The sequence below is a fragment of the Pleurodeles waltl genome, chromosome 9, assembly GCF_031143425.1.
Source record: "Pleurodeles waltl isolate 20211129_DDA chromosome 9, aPleWal1.hap1.20221129, whole genome shotgun sequence".
Lineage (NCBI taxonomy): Eukaryota > Metazoa > Chordata > Amphibia > Caudata > Salamandridae > Pleurodeles > Pleurodeles waltl.
In genome coordinates, this window is record NC_090448.1 from 748,896,401 (window position 1) to 748,915,406 (window position 19,006).

General features: G+C 46.9%; 1 protein-coding gene across 3 annotated transcripts in view; it reads right to left on the reverse strand.

Annotated features, from left to right (window-relative positions):
• The window catches only part of PCNX3 (pecanex 3), a 707,803-nt gene that overhangs the window by 324,828 nt on the left and 363,969 nt on the right, over nt 1–19,006 (reverse strand). For all 3 annotated transcript variants that reach the window (XM_069207883.1, XM_069207884.1, XM_069207882.1), the window contains one exon: nt 14,634–14,811. In XM_069207883.1, coding sequence (XP_069063984.1) covers nt 14,634–14,811 — 178 coding nt within the window. The remainder of the gene's footprint in view (nt 1–14,633; nt 14,812–19,006) is intronic.

Consider the following 19,006-nt stretch of genomic DNA (forward strand, 5'->3'; position numbering starts at 1 on the left):
GGGGTGACACATTAAAGACATGCAGTGTATTTGGGCATTGCACACTGGGTGTGTGCAATGTCATGTTTTCACAATGGTTTGCACCGTTTCACAAATTGAGATTGCAGTCTGCATGAAATTTGTTTTGGGTTTCCTTGAGGTGGCATAATACATGCTGCAGCCCTTAAAGACCCTCTTTTGTACCCATGCCCTAGGTACCAGGGGTAAAATTTCCTAGGGACTTACCTTTGTTAATGCATTATCTGGTAGAGACTATGGGGGTCATTATGACACCAGCAGCTGGTGCTAATGTGGCGGTAGTACCGCCAACAGGCTGGCGGTACTTACCGTCACATTATGACATTATTGGCTTAAGCTACCCGCCAATGTACCACACTGACCGCCATGGCAGTAGCAGCCGCCGGGATGGAGATAGCCATCTCCAGCCCGGCGGCTGCCATCGTGCTGCCGGCGGTATTATGCCCCTGCCTACTGCCATGGTTTTCGTGGAGTTACAAAACTATGGCGGTAGGCCCCATCAGGGTCAGAGAATTCCTTCCCTGTCACTGATAGGAGGCCCCCTTCTCCCCATTTCTCTGCAAACCCCCCCTGACCCTCCCTACATCCAAGCCCCCCATTCACAAACACACACACACACACACACACACACATGCACTCATTGACACATACATGCACGCTTTCATCCATGCGCGCGCACATCCGCACACACATCAAAACATACAAGCAGACATGCATTCCAATTTCCATGCATTCACGCACTCACTCATCCATCTATCCATACATACACGCACTCTCATTTCCATACATACACGCACTCACTCACATTCATACACACACGCAAACACTAAACACACTCGCATTCACTCACACACACACACACACACAAACCCCCACAACACCCCGACCCCCGACCCCCCCCTCCCCTGTTGGGGACCCAACTTACATGGATCCAGGGGGAGAGACGGGACGGGGCTGCTGGTGGTAGCAGCGCTACCTTACCGCCACCCGTCAGTATGGCCACAGCCGGATTTTCACCCTTCTTGTGGCGAAAATCCAGCTGTGGTCATGATTTGGTGGACGGATGGTAGCTGTGGCGATGGTCTTTTGGCGGCCGTCGTCGCAACAGTAGGCGGTTTTTACCGCCAATGTCATAATGAGGGCTTATATCTAGCTGCAGATTCCTTACCTTTGAATTTCCCAGGCGTTAGACTGGATCCAAAAACCTTTACTTGAGCAATACCCCAGGTGGCTCTGTTTAGTGCAGTGTGGAGTCGTTGGAGCTAAATGTGACATTGCAGTCACCTATATAGGCGTCACCCAGGCACTCGGAAGCAGTTACTTTCTTCATGACTTTCCACGCCAGGAGAGGAGAGGAGAGCCATGAGGCAAACCAACAAATGTGTGTCCAAACTAGAGCCTTGAAAGGAATCACCCTAACCATAGCAAATGAATCAGGAGAGCAGAGAGGCATGGGTGGAAGTAAGGAACCTGCAGCTGGATATAGTCTCTACCAGATAATGAGTTACCTTAGGTTAGTAACTTGTCTATCTGATAGAGACTTTTAGCTGCAGATTCCTTACCTTTGAATAGATACCCAAGCCATACCATCCTGGCAGTGGGCTGTGGACAAATTTTCTAACTCCGAAAGTCCTGCAGGAACAAACTGGCGAAATGCCCGTCCCTGCGGACCCGACTGTCCAGGCAGTAGTGTTTGGCAAACATGTGCAGGGACACCCATGTTGCTGCCTGACAGATGTCAAGGACAGGGACTCCACGTGCTAATCACTTGGTTGCAGCTTATCTGCTAGTAGAATGGGCCCATAAGCCCTCAGGAAGCTGCTATTTAGCTAGAGCAAAGCAAAGTTTTATATAGAGAACGACTCGGCGTGAAATGGTTTGTTTCTGTCCTGCCCAACCTTTCTTTTCTCCCACATATCCCACAAAAAGTTGGTTGTCTGCCTGGAACTCTTTTGTGCAGTCAAGAAATAATGACAACACACTTTTTGGGTCCAGCCGGTGGAGTCGCTCCTCTTCCTTAGAGGGATGCGTGGGAGAAAAGAAGGTGGGCAGGGTGACCGTCCGTCCCAATGAAACGGGGTCACCACCTTTGTGAGGAAAGGCAGAGGTGCGATGCACCACTTTATCAGGAAACACTGAGATACTGCTGACATTGTGCATTCCCTTTGGAGGCAAAAAGTTGTAACCAAGGCTCTCCCCACTGCTGAAAAAGTCCTTGTGCTACCTCAGAATGAAGACACCACTCGTGATCCACTAGGCATCAACGGCTGTGTTTGCATGCCCTGGCATTCAGAGAACCTGCCAGGTGTTGAACCACCAGGGTTATCCCCTGCTGTTCCAGCCATGTACAGAGACATAGGGCCTCTAGACAAAAGGTCCCCGGACCCACCACCGCCCTTATTGTTGCAGTACCACATGGGGGTGGTTTTGTCTGTGAACACCTGAACTAACTTCCCCTTGAAAGAGGGAATAAATGTCCTCAATGCTAGTCGGATCACCCGGACCTCCATCAGGTTTATGTGGAGCCTGGATTCAGCCGGTGACCCCAGTTCTCTGATCTCCACCTCTCCTAGCTGGCTGCGCCATCTCAGAAAAGACGCACCTGTCACTACTGTGAGGTCTGATTGGGGAAGGGAGAGGAGTCTGCCTCTGACCCAATTATGGGTCATAATCTACCACTGCAGCTCTTTTGCAGTTCCTTCTGGGATCTGGACCATGTCAGAGAGATTTCTCTGATGCTGTTCCCACTGGAACTTCAGGTCTCACTGCAGAGCCCACATTTGTCATCTGGCATGATTTATCAGCAGGATGCCATAAGAGTCAGTCTCACTGAAACCCAGGGTAGAGGTCGAAACATCGTTATCATAACCTGAATATCCTGGACTTACTGCTCGGTAGGATAAGCTGGAAACTGCACTGTTTCCAGAACAGCTCTGATGAAAGAGAGCATCTGAGAGGGAGTCATGTGTGACTTTGGCATGTCTATAGTGAACCCTAACTAAGCAGAAGGTTCGCCGTAGTCTGGAGGTGGGGTACGACAGTCTGGGGCGAGTCCATCTTAAACAGCCAGTCATCAAGGTAGGGGAAGACAAAATCCTGACTTGCGCAGATGAGCCTTCCATCACCTTGGTGAACACCCAAGGGGAGCTGGTAAGGTCAAATGGGAGCATGGTGAACTGAAAGTGCTTGTGGCATACTTGAACCGCAGGTAACAACTTTGGGCAGGCAGGATGGGAATGTGAAAAAAAACATATTGTAAGTCCAGCGCTACCAACTAGTCTTCTAGGTCTAGGGCAGATAAGACCTGAGCCAACATGAGCATCTTGAACTTCTACTTCCTGAGGAAGAGTCTGACGGTCTGTAGGTCTAAAATAGGGTGAAGACCTTTGTTCTTTTTGGGTATCAGAAAGTAGCGGGAGTAACAACCACTGCCTACTTCTGATATCAGGACCCTTTCCATGACTCCCTTGGCCAAGAGAGCCGTAATCTCCTCTCAGAGCAGAGATAAATTATCCTCTGCCAGCCTTTCGAATGTTAGCGGTATTGGGGGAGGAAAGGATTGGAAAGGCAGGGCATAGCCCCACCTATTGATCTGCAGTACTCAAGCTTCTGATGTAATGGACTGCCAGTGGAGGAGATATTATGAATTCTCCCTCCAAATGGGCAAGCATGGTCCTGCAGAACCAAACTAGGAGGGCTTTGAGGCTGCAGCTGCCAGCGCCTGAGTGGCGGATGACTTCTGGCTTCCAGACCCTCTTGGTCTGAAGACACTGCACCCAAGTCCTCGCATAGGTTGGGGATTTTGCACTGAAAGGTGGCTGGCATAGGGCTGGCGTGGTGGTCCGCCCCTTCCGTGGTCACGAAAGGGGCAAAGGGCAGATGGTGGAAAGGTGGGGGGGGGGTGTCACAGAGAGGCCCAAGGACTTGGCCATAGCCTGAGAGTCATTAAGCTAGATGTTCTCAACCAGGCATGGCGATGTAAGACTACTATCGACAAAACTATTCAGCCCAGTGAGTCAGTTGTATCCAGGCCACACTGAATGGTGAACTTTGCTATATCTGTCCCATCTTTCACCTCTTGGGAGATGATAGCCCAGGCCTCCTCTGGGATCTCTGGCAGCACCTGCGCAACCATATCCTACAAGAAGTGCAAGAAACAGCCCAATAAGCATGAGGTGTTCACCGACCTCAATGCCAGGCTGGTGGAAGAAAACATCTTCTTCCCAGCTTGTCCAGCCTCTTGGATTCCCTGCCTGGGTAAGTCAAAGGGAGTGAGCTATGGGACATTGAGGCTTGGCCTACCAAACTATCAAGGATGGGGTGTTGGCTAACAAAACTAGGGTTGCTCAGGGCAGGGTGATGGCGGCGGGCAATCGTCCTATTTACAGAAGCTCCTGTGCTAGGCTTGGACCAAGTTCCCAGCAGGATGTCAGTAAATGCCTCATTAAAGGGCCGAAGGGGTTCAGAAGTGGCAGCCCCTGGTTGAAGCACTTCAGCCAAGATGTTCATCTTGACAGCCACCGAGGGCAGTTTGAGGTCAAGGACCTGCGCTGCTCTACGCACCACCACAGGATGCTCCCACCTCCATAGCCACAGCATGCTGAAAATAAGGCTCAGGCAATGATCTGGCACCTGTGGGTGTCAGCGTCATCGTGACGGGTGCTGGAGAAGGTCGTATGGGTACAACCAGTGCCGGTCTGGATCCATAATCAAATCCGAGGAACCCCCATTGGAGCAGAGGCTGAAGCCGCCAGGGTGGAACCGGATAGGACCTCATCTAACCCCCCACAAGGCCCAAGGTACTCGCAGGGGTCGGCCTGCTCAAATACGAGGAGCATGGCCTCATAAATCTTGGACTAGAGTGGGGGTCGCTCCGGCTCCCGGAAATGTAGAGAGGAGCTGAGTCAGAACTGGTATCGATTCTGTGCAACCGTGCCTGGAATGCCAATTTTCCGAACTTGTTCCATCAGCCAACAGACAAGGTGAAGCCAGTTTAGACTACTACTTATTCTTCTGATGCTTCTTTACAGAGTGTTAAATGGGAAGAAGAGGACTTGGGGCTCCTGGAGAGGTCCCGCGAATTTCTCCTCGACTGGGACTGGAACCTCTTAGGAGCCACACCAGATGGTGTTGCTTGCCGGGCCGCAAGCAGCTTTAGGGACCGCTCCCTCAAAGCCTACAGCACCACGGGCCGGAAGTACTAGCACAACTTGGAGTTGTGGTTGTGCTCGATACACAATAGGCAGAATAGGTGAGGGCCATATCAGACATGGTGCTGTGACAAGTGCCACACGGTGTTGTGTAGCCATTTTAGTTATAGCTCCATGCACATTATTTTAGCACACTAGGCCTGCCGCTGTTCACTTTAACCTAGATATATTTTATTCAGCTTTGTTTATTATTTTAGCTATTGCCACATTTGCGGTCTTGTTTTATTTCTCACTATCTAGCTATTCTTTGCTTAGGCTACCACTGTGTTCTTAAACAAGCGCTCTGTGCTTCTCTCAAGGCTACAGTAAGTTAGGTTGCCGGTGAATGTGGTAAACTCTGGTATTCAGAGAAACACACACATCCTTACTGTTGGACTTTTTCTCTTATGCAGGGTCATCCCCAGTCTTTTTGCCTCCTTCCTCCTGGTTTTTTTGACCTCACGCTGTTGGCTCTAGGACTCTGAGCACTTTATCACTGCTGACCAGTGCTAAAGTGCAGGTGCTCTCCCATCTAAAGTTGGTATGATTGGCTTATACCTAATTGGCATATTTAATTTACCTATAAGTCCCTTGTACAGTGGTATCTCTATACCCAGGACCTGTAAATTAAATACTACTAGTGGGCCTGCAACGCTGCTTGCACCACCCACTGAAGTAGACTTTCAAACCTGTCTCAGGCCTGCTAGCGCAGGGCCTGTGTGCGCAGTTTTCTGCCACAGGGACCTGGCTTCTAAATTTACTTGCCGCGACCCAACCTAAAATGAGCTTCTAGCTTTTAGAAAGTGCATTGCTGGTGTCGTGGAGAAATCACCGCTGCAACCCGGGCCGTGATTGTTGCAGCGCTGGAGTCACGCTGTTCAGTGTGCCCCCGGGGAACAAAGAAAATTGCCTGATGAAAGATTGGAGCGAGCGCGCTCCTATCGTGCCCCCAGGGTGAAGCGACTTCCATGGAGCGCCCCCGGGGCACAAGCAGGCACCTGCTGCTTCAATCGGCCTGGGTAGGCCACGACATGTGGCTTCAGCCAGGCGGGGGGGAAGGAGGCCTCATCGGAGGCTCCCCCGCCCCACTGGGCCCCTTTTTTCCTCGACCACGAGGGGCAAGGGAGAAGGAGGTCTCTCCCTGCCCCGATCGAGCCTTCTGCTGAGCCGTGGGCGGGGTGGAAGCCTCATCAGAGGCTCCCCGCGCTGCTGGGCTGAGTCTTGGGCCTGGTCGTGGTCCCCCGTGAAAAGGCCAGTGAGAGGCCTGGGGTGGCCCCCAGTGATCATGGGCCCCCAGAGGGGCCGATCACTAGACCGGAGGGGGTGCATGGCACCCCCCCTCCTTCACCCTTCCTCTTGCTGTTTGTGGCCCCTCCTTTTGAAGGCCGGTTGAGGCCTGGAGGGTGCTCCAGAGGTCAAAGGTCCCAGTATAGCAATCAGAGAGGGTACGTGCCGCCCCTTTCCGTCTACAGCATCACGAGACAGGGAGTGCTGGGGGCCCTTGTTTTCGTTTCTCAGGCACTGGAGGTGTCTTTATCACCAGAACAGGTACTCCCTAAAAGGATCCATATTATATATATATATATATATATATATATATATATATATATATATATATATAAAATCTTAAATTCTTTCTAAAGACTTCACAAATTAATATATATTGCCTACCTGTTTTATGATGTTTTTATGTGCATATGCAAATGTTCCTTTTATGGACATGCTTGCTAATATGTTTTTCTAACTTGCCATATGTTTTCTTATGTACCTACTATGGGCATTTTATGATATTCTTATGACAAGTGTCTTGGTGTAATAACGTGTTTCCTGACTACTGCTTATGTTGCAGAATACGGAGTAACCTGTGTCATATGTGACTACTGCTGGTCTGCAGAGTAACTAATGTGTAATGTTCTGAACAGGCTTCAGTGCACTGTCAGAATTGAAAACCAGGATCCAGTAGTTCAAATGGGGGCAAAAAGTGGGTAGGGACATCTGCAAAGGGAAGTCCAGTTTCCTACACCCATGTGTCAGACTGGATCTTAAAAATATTGAACAGTAGCTTTGTGCACCGGTAGGTGGTGTCGAACGACTTGGCACGGACATAGTCCACGTCAGAAGTGACACTGCAGTGCCCAAATATGCAACATGCTAGCCATGTTGGCATCAAATTATTTTCTTTTTGCCAAAAATGAGAAGTCCCATAAAAAACTATTTTAACCAGTGTGCAGTGTTTAATGGTATCTTTAGGGTGAAGAGCCCAGTTTGCAGAGCAGGAAGTATGGAAGGGTTGGTGAGAAATCTGCAAATAGAGTCTCTAACAGAAAAAGCACTACTGAAGTTCATTAACTTGTTCTTCAGCTAGTGACTTCTAACCACAGATTCCTCACCTTTGAATAGACACCCAAGCAACACCTCCTGAGAGGAGGGTCTGCCAACTGGCTCAAACCAGAAAATTCTAGAGGACCAAATGAGAAAGATGTCCATTTTGATGGACCTGACTGTCCAAGCAATATTGCTTTGGTGTTGAGTGACATCCATGTAGCGGCTTGGAAGGACAGACATTCCACACGTTAATGAAGTAGTAACAGCCTTGGCCCTGGTGCAATTGGCACGCAAGCCTTCAAGAGGCCGATTCTTAGCTAATGCATTTCAGATCTTAATGCAGAGTACAATCCATCAAGATGTGGTCTGCTGCACAGTCTTGCCCTTTTTCGCTCTAGCAAACCTGATGAAGAGCTGATCATCCACCCGATGGTCCTAGGTATGATCAAAAATGAGAGAGTTCCCGTCAGGTGATGGACTCTCTACTCCTCCTTGGAAGGTTGAGGTAGAGTAAAAAGAAATGTAGGCAGAGTGATACTCTAATCAACATGAAATGGGCTGACAACCTTCAGCAGTAAAGTGACATGCTTCAAAAGGACCAATTTGTCATGCAATAAGTTGATCCATGAAGGGTGAACTGACAGAGCTTGAAACTCGCAGACCCTCCTGGATGATGTAATAGCCACTAGAAAGACAGTTTTGATAGTCAAGAGCAGCAGAGAACAGCTGTGTGGGACTCAAAGGGGAACACGTGAGAAACGTGAGGATCAGATTCAGGTCCCACTGTGGCATCACAAAAAGGACAGGTAGGAACAAGTGTTGTAAAGCTTTCAGAAAATGAGTCACAACTGGTGACGAACAGGGAGGGTTGACTGACAACCACAGAAAAATGGCAATAGCCACTAGGTAACCTTTAACAGTGCCCAGCGCAAGGCCTTGCCAGACTAAAGATAGCACAAACAGCAAAACCTCCGATAGTGATGCAGAAAGGGATTCCACATGATGATAGAAACATCAGGCAAAAAACGTATCCAAATGTCAGGCGCATACAGTTTTAGTGAAAGAACTCCTGGCCGCTAAGACAACATCACAAACCTGGGGAGAAAGTATGAAAAGCCTCAACTATCACAGCTCAATCTTTATGTATAAAGGTTGAGTGTGTACAGGTTCAGGAGCTGGATGAAGGATCCAGGTTCCTGCCCTCACAATGGGGCAGCCTCATCGAGTGCTTAGGAGTTCGGGCACCATACCTTCTGTACCCAATCCGGAGCCACTTGAATGACTTGGGCCCTGTCTGCCCTGAACTTTCTAAAAAGATCAGTGGAAAGACATACAGGAGTCCTGAATTTGAGGCAGAATAGGTTTCCAAGCAAGAACTGCTTTGGAAACTCCAGCGTGCAGAAGTGCTGAGATTCCATATTCTCAGAGGTGGTAAACAGATCGAGCCAAGGTGTTCCCCATTCTTGGAAGAGATCTAGTGTCATCTCTGGATGTAGTCACCATTTGTGATCTACAAGGCTTAAATGGCCGTTTGTCCTGGTGCTCAATGAGCATTTCCGGTGCTGCACACCCAGGAAGATGTCCTGGTGCTCCAGCCAAGTCCAGAGGCGCAAAGCCTCCAAACACAGGGTCCACGACCCCACACTGCCCTGCTGGTTGGACTACCACATGGTGGTGGTGTTGTCTGTGAACACCTGAATCAGCCTTCCGTTAATGGATGGGAGGAAGGCTTTCACTGCCAAACAAATCACCCTCAGCTCCAAAAGATTGATCTGCAGCTAGACTGGAATACTCTTAACTCTGTCAGCTCTAAGTGGAGAAGGAAAAAGGGGTCTGTCGCTGGACCAATCACATTTGTTAGCCACCACTGCAGATCTCATGTAGTCTCCTCCGAAATCAGGACCATGTCTGAGAGATTCCCCTGATGCTGAACCCACTTGGTCTCATTGCAGGTTGTGCATGTTCCATTGGGCGTAATTCACCAGCAGGATGCAGGAGGTCATCAGGCCCAGCAGCCTGAGTCACTCTCACCAAAATTCAGGACAGAGCTTGAAACACTGCGATCATAGCGCAAATGTCCTGGACTCTCCACTTTGGAGGGATGGCACAAAACTGCATAGTATCAAGAGTAGCTCCAATGAAAGGGAGCGTCTGGCACAGAGTCAGGGGTGATGCCTGCTTGTTGATAGTGAACGCCACTGAACGCAGGTGACTCGCCGTAGTGTTGAGGTGGGTGACCACCACCTGGGGGTGAGCCCACCTTCAGCAGCCAGTCGTTAATGTAGGGGAAGTCCAGAACCTCCGCAGAAGGACTGGAACCACTGCCATCACTTTTGTGAACATCTGAGGGTTCAGGGGAACTTCAGTCATTTGAAAATGCTCGTAGCCCACCGTGAGCAGCAGGTAACCCATGCGGGCTTTCAGGACGGCATTGTGAAAATTCTTACACTGCCATCCAGTCTCCAAGGGCCAGGGCAGACAGGACCGGAGCCAAAATGAGCATCTCAAATTTCTCTTTCCATAGAAAGGAGTTGAGAGGGTGCAGATCTGGAATAGGATGAAGTCCTCCCTCTTTTCACACCAGAAAGTAATAGGAATAGCAACCACGTTTTATTTCTGGAGCAGGCACCATTTCGATGGTTTCTTAAGTTAGAAATGCATGTTCTTCCCTGATGGAGCAGGATGCGGTGGTCCTCTGTCAGCTAGATGGTGGCAGAGGGGTTTCCACAAATATAGGTGCCATATTTGGAGCACCTCACTTGTTGGAGGTAATTGCAGACCATTGGGGCAGGTGATGCCTACTTGTGCCACCAATGAGATGGCTGTGCTTAATGGAGGGTGCACTAAAGAGGCTTAGAGGCTGCAGTAGCTGGAGGGGTGGGGAACTGGATATGCTGGGTCAGGCTCCTGTGTCCTCTTTGGGTTCTGCGACCTCGTCCATTAAAGGACTGGATGGGCTACCGGACTGTCAGGCACAGCTGGTATTGTGGTCACCCATAAGTGCCTCAACCATACTCGCAGTAGAGGGCAAAAGGACTGTAGCTGGGACAGGGCAGAAAGAGACAGCCCAGAAGACCTAGATGTGATCCAGCTTTTCCAAAAGCACTCGAGCGCGTGTCCTCTGTCACCAAATAGGCAAGAGCCATCTAAGGTCATGTCAATAAAGGACGCCTGGACACTGGACATCCTCCCCGGAAAACAATGGACTACAACCAGGTAAAATAACACAGTGCCACCGTAAAAGCCATGGCTCTACTCCTGGAGTCTGTGGCATCCAGCCCAAGCCATGGTAAACTATGCTGCATCCTGACCGTCCACTAGGGCTTGGTTGAGGATGTCTCGGCATCTTCCTCTGGATGCATGGGAGACAGCTGCATACCAAGTCCAATAAAGCATCACCCCAAGAGGCATGTGGTGTTCACTGCCAATAAGGCTAGGCTAGTGGATGAGAAAATGCATTTCCCATCGGTGTCCAGCCTCTTTTTCCCAGATTCAGCCCAGATTCCCTATGCTCAGAAGGGAGTGTGTTTGGGTTGACCTTGGCTGCTGAAGCCTGCGCAACCAGGCTCTCAGGGGAGGGGTGCTGTGAGAGGAAGGCTGTGTCCCGTAGGGCAGGATGGTGGTGTCAGACAATCATGCGGTTCACAGGACCTCCTGTGCAAGGTTTGGCCTCGGGCCCCTATGAGAACGCCAGTGAGAGCTTCATTGAAGGGTAGCAACTGTTCAGTGAAACCCCACCCCAGCTAAAGCACCTTTGTCAAGGCACTGGTCTTGACCTCAATCGCTGGCAGCTGTAGGTCAAGGCCTCCTCTGCCCTGTGCATTACAGTAGCAGGGGACGCGCCATCCTCTGAAAAAGCTTTTTAGTGTTTCTTACCCTCATCTGCACCCCCAGGGGAGCAGTGGGTGTGGCGGACATTGGAAGGTCAAAATAACTATTCTAACTCCAGTCCTAGAATATTTGGGGAAAGAGCTACTTTCCCCTAAATATTCCTGGAAGCCTATTTAGTATTCCAACTCCAATCCTGGAATATTTTGGGTAAAGTTATAAAATATCCAAGAATTTTTAAGAATGGTTGAAAATTAGTAATTTTGAATGACGGAAAGTGCTGCAATAAGGGCGCTGCTAAGGGCAAAATACTAGAAATAACTCCAAAACAGGGACAGGAGGAGAAAGCAAGCTAAAGTCTAGATAAGTGTCCAAGCCACTGGCATCAACCAGCTCCTCATACCTGTTATCTGCTGACTCACAATCCTCCTCTAGAGCACCAAACCCTTCCTCCCCCTTAAGGAAGGAAGGGTCTATCTGTAGGCGGTACGTCCAGGGGTTGGTAGGGCCAGGATTGAGTCAGCATCAACGGCAAATGGCGCTGGTTCAGAGTCAGGAATGGTGATGATGGCCTCATCGTCAAACGCTTCTAGAAAGGAGCCAGGGTGAAAGAAGCCACCCATGGTAACATCAATCTAGATCCGAAGGTGCATCCATAGGGCCCAGACAGCACTAGTGGCAGCCTGCTGGTGGTAACCCAATTGGTGCACCTTTTGGCTCTGTGGTTCCCGAAGGCACGCCAGAGGCAGTTGGTGGCCTAAAGATGGCATGCATGAACTCCTACAACTGGGCTGGAGTCACTCCGGTTCCAGGAAACTGAAGCGTGGAGTGGGGACAGGTGCCATTTCCGCAAGCTGAGTACGGAAGCGGGACCTCGAAACATGAAGCCAAGAGGGAAAAGCCGACAAAAACTTCAACTTCTTTTTATGCTTCTTTGACTTACCTTACTTAGTAGATGTCTTGGAGCAAGAAGATGAGCAACCGCGGGAACAGCTCGAGGAATGGCCAGCTATCTCCCTCGGACCGCCAGCAGCTTCATCAACCACTTGTGGATTGCCTCAGGATGCATAGACCTGCCCTCGATGCAGGCCTTGGGGTTACGGTCAAACCGAAAGCACCAAAGACAAACCTAGTGAGAATCCAACAATGTCATTTGTCTGTGGTAGTCCCCACAAGGTTTTTAAGGCGACCTGTCCTTAACCACACTGGAAGCAGTGCTCATAAAACAGGGGTCGACAAAATGTTGGAAAATATGGTCAAAAAGTGAATATGGTTTCTCTCCAGATGCACGATGCTGGCACAGAAGGAAAGGAATTGATGTCAGAGCACTAGGGCGGTGCTTATATGAGCTCTGCGACATCACTTCCAGAGCCGATCGACACCACCTACAGACACAGAGGTACTGCTCAAGGTTTTCCCGTTCCAGTCAGATGCCTGGGGAATATTCTAAAGTGAGGAATCTGTGGTTACAAGTCCCAATCACAAATTGTATAATTTAGACATTGTGCTCCTGACTAATGCTTACTGTGCATAATGAGACAGGCTCTCTGCAAATAGAGATCTTTGTAAATGCAACCTAGAAGCAAAGGTACAATTCAGCACTTTATTATCATTAGAGTAAAAAAACAAGTAATAATGTGTAAAGGGCTACTTCCAATATTTAGGTAATTGGGTTTAAGATTTGATACTAATGCCTTAATATTATGCTATAGAACAGAAAGAATTGTGATCTTCTCAGTTGCACCTTTCATAAAGTCTGCCTGGCTCGTAAAGAGAAAGGAATCATAGGGGCATTTATTTTTATCTATTTTTGTCTACTGGAACACATGCAACCTTTTTGTCCAAAAAAACAAACTGAAACAAGCTTTTTTTAGTGGAGCTATTAATTGTTTGTTTTTTCAAGTAGGACCTGTAATTTTGCAGGCAATTAGCACCATGCATCTAACTTTACATGTTCCCTTCTCTGTATCTGCTACGGGTATTATAAAAGTGTTTTATTTATGTCCATGGTTTTATTTTGATGGTTAGTGTTTTTACTATTACTAGGGCTATGTCATGCTATGACAAATGCTGAAAAATATGATTTTCTGTGAAAATGCTAATACAGTTTAGAGCATGACACCTGGGAGGGGCCAGAGGGCTCTATTTGTACATAAGTCTCTTGCCCAATGCAAGCAACCGAGTAGGGGCAGAAGGATACAGCCAACATGATTCTACATGAGATGAAGACTGTACTGTGTTGAGGCCTGGACAGGATGGACAATGCCTCAAGCAAATGACAGAAAGAGGCTGCTTGAAAAAAGCCAATATTTGAAGGGGCCGACTGAAAGCCCACTTTATGCACATATGGTCAGTTTGATAGTGGTCAAATCCAAACCTACAAGCTAGGAGATAATTTTTAACTAAAGGTTTGTTTTAAGACTTTTTAATCAGAGTAAAATAATGTGCCATGGATTGAAAAAGATCAGCTGGTACCAACGAGAAAGAAACATACCTCAAGGAAATCAGATTTGTCAGCAAATTCATCCACAAGGGTTCTGCTACAGCATGCTCTAGTTTTAAAGGGTGGAATTCCAGCTCTGTCAATAGAGAATTACTTTCAGCACTTTGTTAAAATAAAAACTAGGGTAAACAGAGGTGAAAATAGCACCTGCTTTTTCAGCATTAACGGCCAACTGGGACTGTCGTCAGTGCCATAGAATTATCACTAAAATGGCTGATATTATCTCATCAATTTTATGATTTTGGTCAATTGAAGCTAAAGTTGAAAAAAACAAATTGTCTCCTATTTTTTCCCTTCTATATATTTTGTCTGTAGATCTAACTGGTTCTATATTCTGCTCATCAGGACTACCGCAGTAATTTTCAAACTAAAGGCTAAGCCACAAATAATAGATCAGACTTTCTAGTAACATTATTCAGGAGTATTTCACAAATACTCTTGAAAACAATGGTATGCGCTCGTCCCTGCTTTGGACTTCTTTTCTACACATTGTGGAATTAAAGTTAATCATCCGGCTAGGAATTTGCAAATCTTGGGAGGGATAAAAGTCTCTCTTTAAAGATAAGTGTAATTTGCATTAGAAATACAATTTTCAAATCATTATTGTAAACACAGAAAACATAATAAATGAATGTACACACAGCTGGATTTAGGTAATTTTCTGGAGTTTAAAATCATGGATTTAGGGAGCATAAAGTGTTAGTTTATTCTCAATTCTGACAAAGTGACTATTCCATACATTTCCTCCTAATGAAGAGTCTACTGTTTACCTTGCTGAATACTATGGACATGATGAAGTAGTCTAGCAGGAATCCCTCAGAGTATTTCTGGTAGTCGAAGTGGAAAAAAAGAACCGTGAAGCTGAGGGTCACATATTGCTGAGGTGGGCAGCAGAAGGAGGAACGCAAGAGCTTCAGCCCCGCTACGGTGATGAGGAAGGCCCGACAACTGGAACGGGAAGAACAAACAGTTGACTTAAGACAGGACCACAGAAAAAAAATACATAAGCAAGGCAAAGTTAACATTTTGGGGGAAACATCACTTACAACGCGGCAAATGCAACAAGACGCATTTACTGTGATGCCGTCACCACGTTTACCAGAACAACTCTCCCCTACTGCTCTGCCTTAACCAAGCATGTGCTGGACAACACACATGCCTGGTTAAGGCAGAGAAAAAGGGAGTCAGTATCGGGAGAGGACGCGGTCAGGTAAGTGGGGCTGGGGGGGGTAGTCTTTAGGGTAGTTTTGTTTTTAAGGTGAGGGTGGGGTAATTTTGGTTTTACAGGTGTGGTGGGCACGGTCGGGTACTTTTTTTTTTTTTTTTTTTAAGAGCAGGTTTTTAGGGGCGGTCTGGATAGTTTTGTATTTAAGGCGCGTTGGGGGGTCGTTTTTTAGGGGCTGAGTAATTTTGTTTTTAGGGGCAGGGGTTGGGGGTCTGGGTAGGATGCGGCCAGGTACGTGGGGCTGGGAGAGGATTGGGGTACTTTTTAAGGGTGGGGTAGTTTTTAGGTATGGGGTGGTTGGGTTATTTTTATTTATTTTTTCAAAGGGGCGGGTGTCAGGGTAATTTTGTTTTTAGGATGAGGTGGGGGGTCGGGGTACTATGGTTTTTAGAGCGGGTGGGGGGGTTTGGGGTAATTTTGTATTTAGAGCAGGTGGGGGCAGGTTTTTGGGGGTGGGAGGGTCGAGGTAATTTTGTATTTAGGGCAGGTGGGGGGGTCAGGTTCTTAGGGGGTTGGGGTAATTTTGTTTTTAGGGGCAGGGTAGTTTTTAGGGCAGTGAGGGTCGGTTGTTTTTAGGTGGGTGGGGGCTGAGGTAAGTTTTAGGGCTCAGGGTGGGTGGGGGTATCGGGGTATTTTTAAGGGGCGGGTTGGGGAGACAGTGTAGTTTTATTTTTGGGGAGGGTGGGGGGGTCGGGTAGTTTTATTTTTAGGGCGGTGAGGGGGTGGCATGCGAAAACCACACATGCCGTTCCACACATGCCTTTACTAGGCATATCTTTACAACAAAAACTTGTAAAGGCATGGGTGGTAAAGGCATTCGTGAAAACAACTTGGTCGTTGTTCTGACCGCGTTGTTCAGGGATGCATGGTTGAGGCATGTGTTGTTCCATCATACATCCACATTTTTATGACCATACCACTCTTAGACTGATGGCTCTTTCACACCAGTATGACCCCCGTCCAATATGGTATAAACACAGCTTAGCAATGAGTACTTCATGTTTCACTCAAACAAGGTCAGCCATTATTTCCAACCTTCAACAGATCCACTTACCTTAATGGCATAGCATTATTTAAACAAACCAGAATACAAGAACCCACTGTTGCCAATTTCAAAATAACACAAACAAAATCTGTTTCAAACGGGATATTACGATTACTTGTTGATAAAAGAGACCACATATACGACTAAGGTTGAGGCAGTAGTGTACATACACCTACCTACTGTCTCCATGCACTTACACTGATAGTTTAGTGCATGGATTTTTATTTTCTTACACAGATTATCCGAAAATGAATTACATTTATTGTACTGTTCTGATATTTTGAAGAACGGGCAGTTACTTTCTTCCAAAAAGCACTGGCATATCTAATAAATTTCGCCTTTGGGACCTTATAAGTATTTAGCCATGCAGCACCTTAAACCATTTCCAGAAATAAACTGTGTTTGTGCATTCCTAGACACCCGGCATTAGACTGTAATGGTTCGAACATCCCCTAAGGGTACCACAATAAAAATAGCATTTGGAAGAAACATGGTCATGTAACCATAAAGTCAGCCCCAAGAGGGCATAACCACATGAAAAGAGAAGGGCAGAGAGCACTGCAGTGTAACCATATATTCATCCCCTAGAGGGAACAGTGAATTACACATTTCAGGTCTAACAGGCCTGATAGAATATTATGAGAAACAAGACCCTTCAAACACAAACGACTCCCAGCTGTAAATCAAAAGCTCCAGCCATGAGAGTTTAAAAACAGGGCCGGGGCTACAGAGGCGGGTCGGGGTGTTTTGAAGCTTCTTCACATGCATCCGATAGCTGCCCACGGGTCTGGAGTCATTTAATGCAACCTATTAGACATTCTGTTAAATCGTGCCCAGGTACTTTTTCAGGGGAGGGTATCATTCTGACAGTACTGGAGTCTAGTCTGAGATGTTGTTAAAGTTACAGTGCTCATTATATGATGAGATGTACTAGAAGCCGGGAAAAGTAGTGTCCCCTGGACTGTGAGTGAAGTATGAGTGCTCCTGGTTCGGGGGTGCTCCGGGAGAGGAGACCTCTGTCACCAGTGAAGGAGGCCCTCCCCTTCTTGCTCTCACCTATTGTGAACTGAGACAGACAGAGAGCGGTCAGAATTTAGTGCTATGCAGATAGCAAGCTCAGAGTGGACTAGCACAATGGGAACCTGTTTTGACTGGGATAAAGGTTTTGGAATCTAAGGGCACTGCACTGAAAAACTGCAAGTAGGCCTTGAAATATGCACCAACAGCCTAGCCATGTCCACTCCCTCCCTGTCCCTAGGAGTAAACTTGAAAAAGGCTAATCATCAATGACTGGGCCTGGTAGTTTTGAATACTGACAACAATGTGTGCAGGGGTCATATATTCCTCACAGATCCATTTAATATTACATTGCCACGTGTGCGAAGTGAGGCCTTCCCCAATAAAAGTTTATTTCTTTTGACCCATGAGCTAAATAACGTTTTACATTTCGATTAACAGCAGCTCTTGACTTGTATACCCAAACGCGTGCAGTTTACGAAGACATTAAAATTTGTTTCACTCCTGGGTTCTCCATAATACAACATACGCTGGGGTACATTTACTAACGTTTTGTGCTGTGTTTGTGTCATAAAAGTGAACCAAACCAGCTCAAAATGTATTTTTCTTGTTATTTACTGTTCTAAAGGTAACGCAAAGCACCGCCTAGCATTGGTTTAACTACTTGGCACCAAGGGGGACGTTCCATGGGTAGTACATGGGCGTTCCCATGCAACCACCCTTGGGTTTTGGTGCAAAACCATGCCTACCAAAAATTTGAGACAGGGTTTTGCATTAAAAGTTAACGCCATTTGAAATCAGATGTTTAAAGGAGAAATGTTTTTATTTCTCCTTTCTTCTCAGACTTTGCATGTGTGCTGCACTGTACAGCACATATACAAAGTAGAAAATATTTGAAATTTAGTTTAGGCATAGTATTTTGTACCAGAAGAATACCCTTCCAGTACAAAACCTAAGCTAGACTAGCGCACACACCCTTGCATTATGGCTCAACAGCAAACGTTTGTGCCAGGGATAGGGGAAGGGAGAGCCATATCTACAGAGATATATCTCTTTACTGTTCTCCCCTTCTCAAGTAATGCACCATTTTTGGCTGCTGCGTGAGAATTTGGTAAATTTGGCCACAATTTAAAATCCTTTTAGTTGTGCATGTGCATAGCTTTTTCCCAGTGGATCCCTTGTTGCTAAATAATCGGAAACAAAAATATTTCCCTAAAATATTCGCCCTGCCTTCTCCTGCAATATTAGAGTACACACTGGCTCTGTAGATTAAATCTCTGCACCACTTATCAAAGGACTCCCAAGTCACATGCCTGGTGACTATGGATGTACTTCAGTTTGCATATCTAGCATGAGCCTTCTTTCGAATTAAGAAATACAGGCTGGAGAATACTTTCACCACCACCTATTTGAAAAAAAGAGGAAGGTTCTAAGATATTTTAAAACTGCGCCTCCAGTATGAAATTTTCAAATATCACCCCACATGCTACTGTCCAAAGAGCCAGTGGTTTTACTGACTCTACACACAGGTAAATATCACATTTTCAAATGAGAGTAAGTTGAATCATCCTTACAAGGTGGACCATAAACAAGTTTGATTTCTCTCAAAGTTATTTTATTTTGCTTCTACAATGATCATATTAGAAAAGTGAAGCAGCTTATTGATTCACATCATTCACATTTTCCAATTCCGTGCATGAGTATCTCATCAAATCCAAATTTTTTCTTTGCCTTCAGGGACTTGCATTAAGATTTTATGATGGGGTCAACAGCACTACAATTCCCAGAAATGCAAAAAGTTGATTGGCTCAGGTAATTACACATTAAACCAGAAACTTGAGAGCTCTGCTTACTTT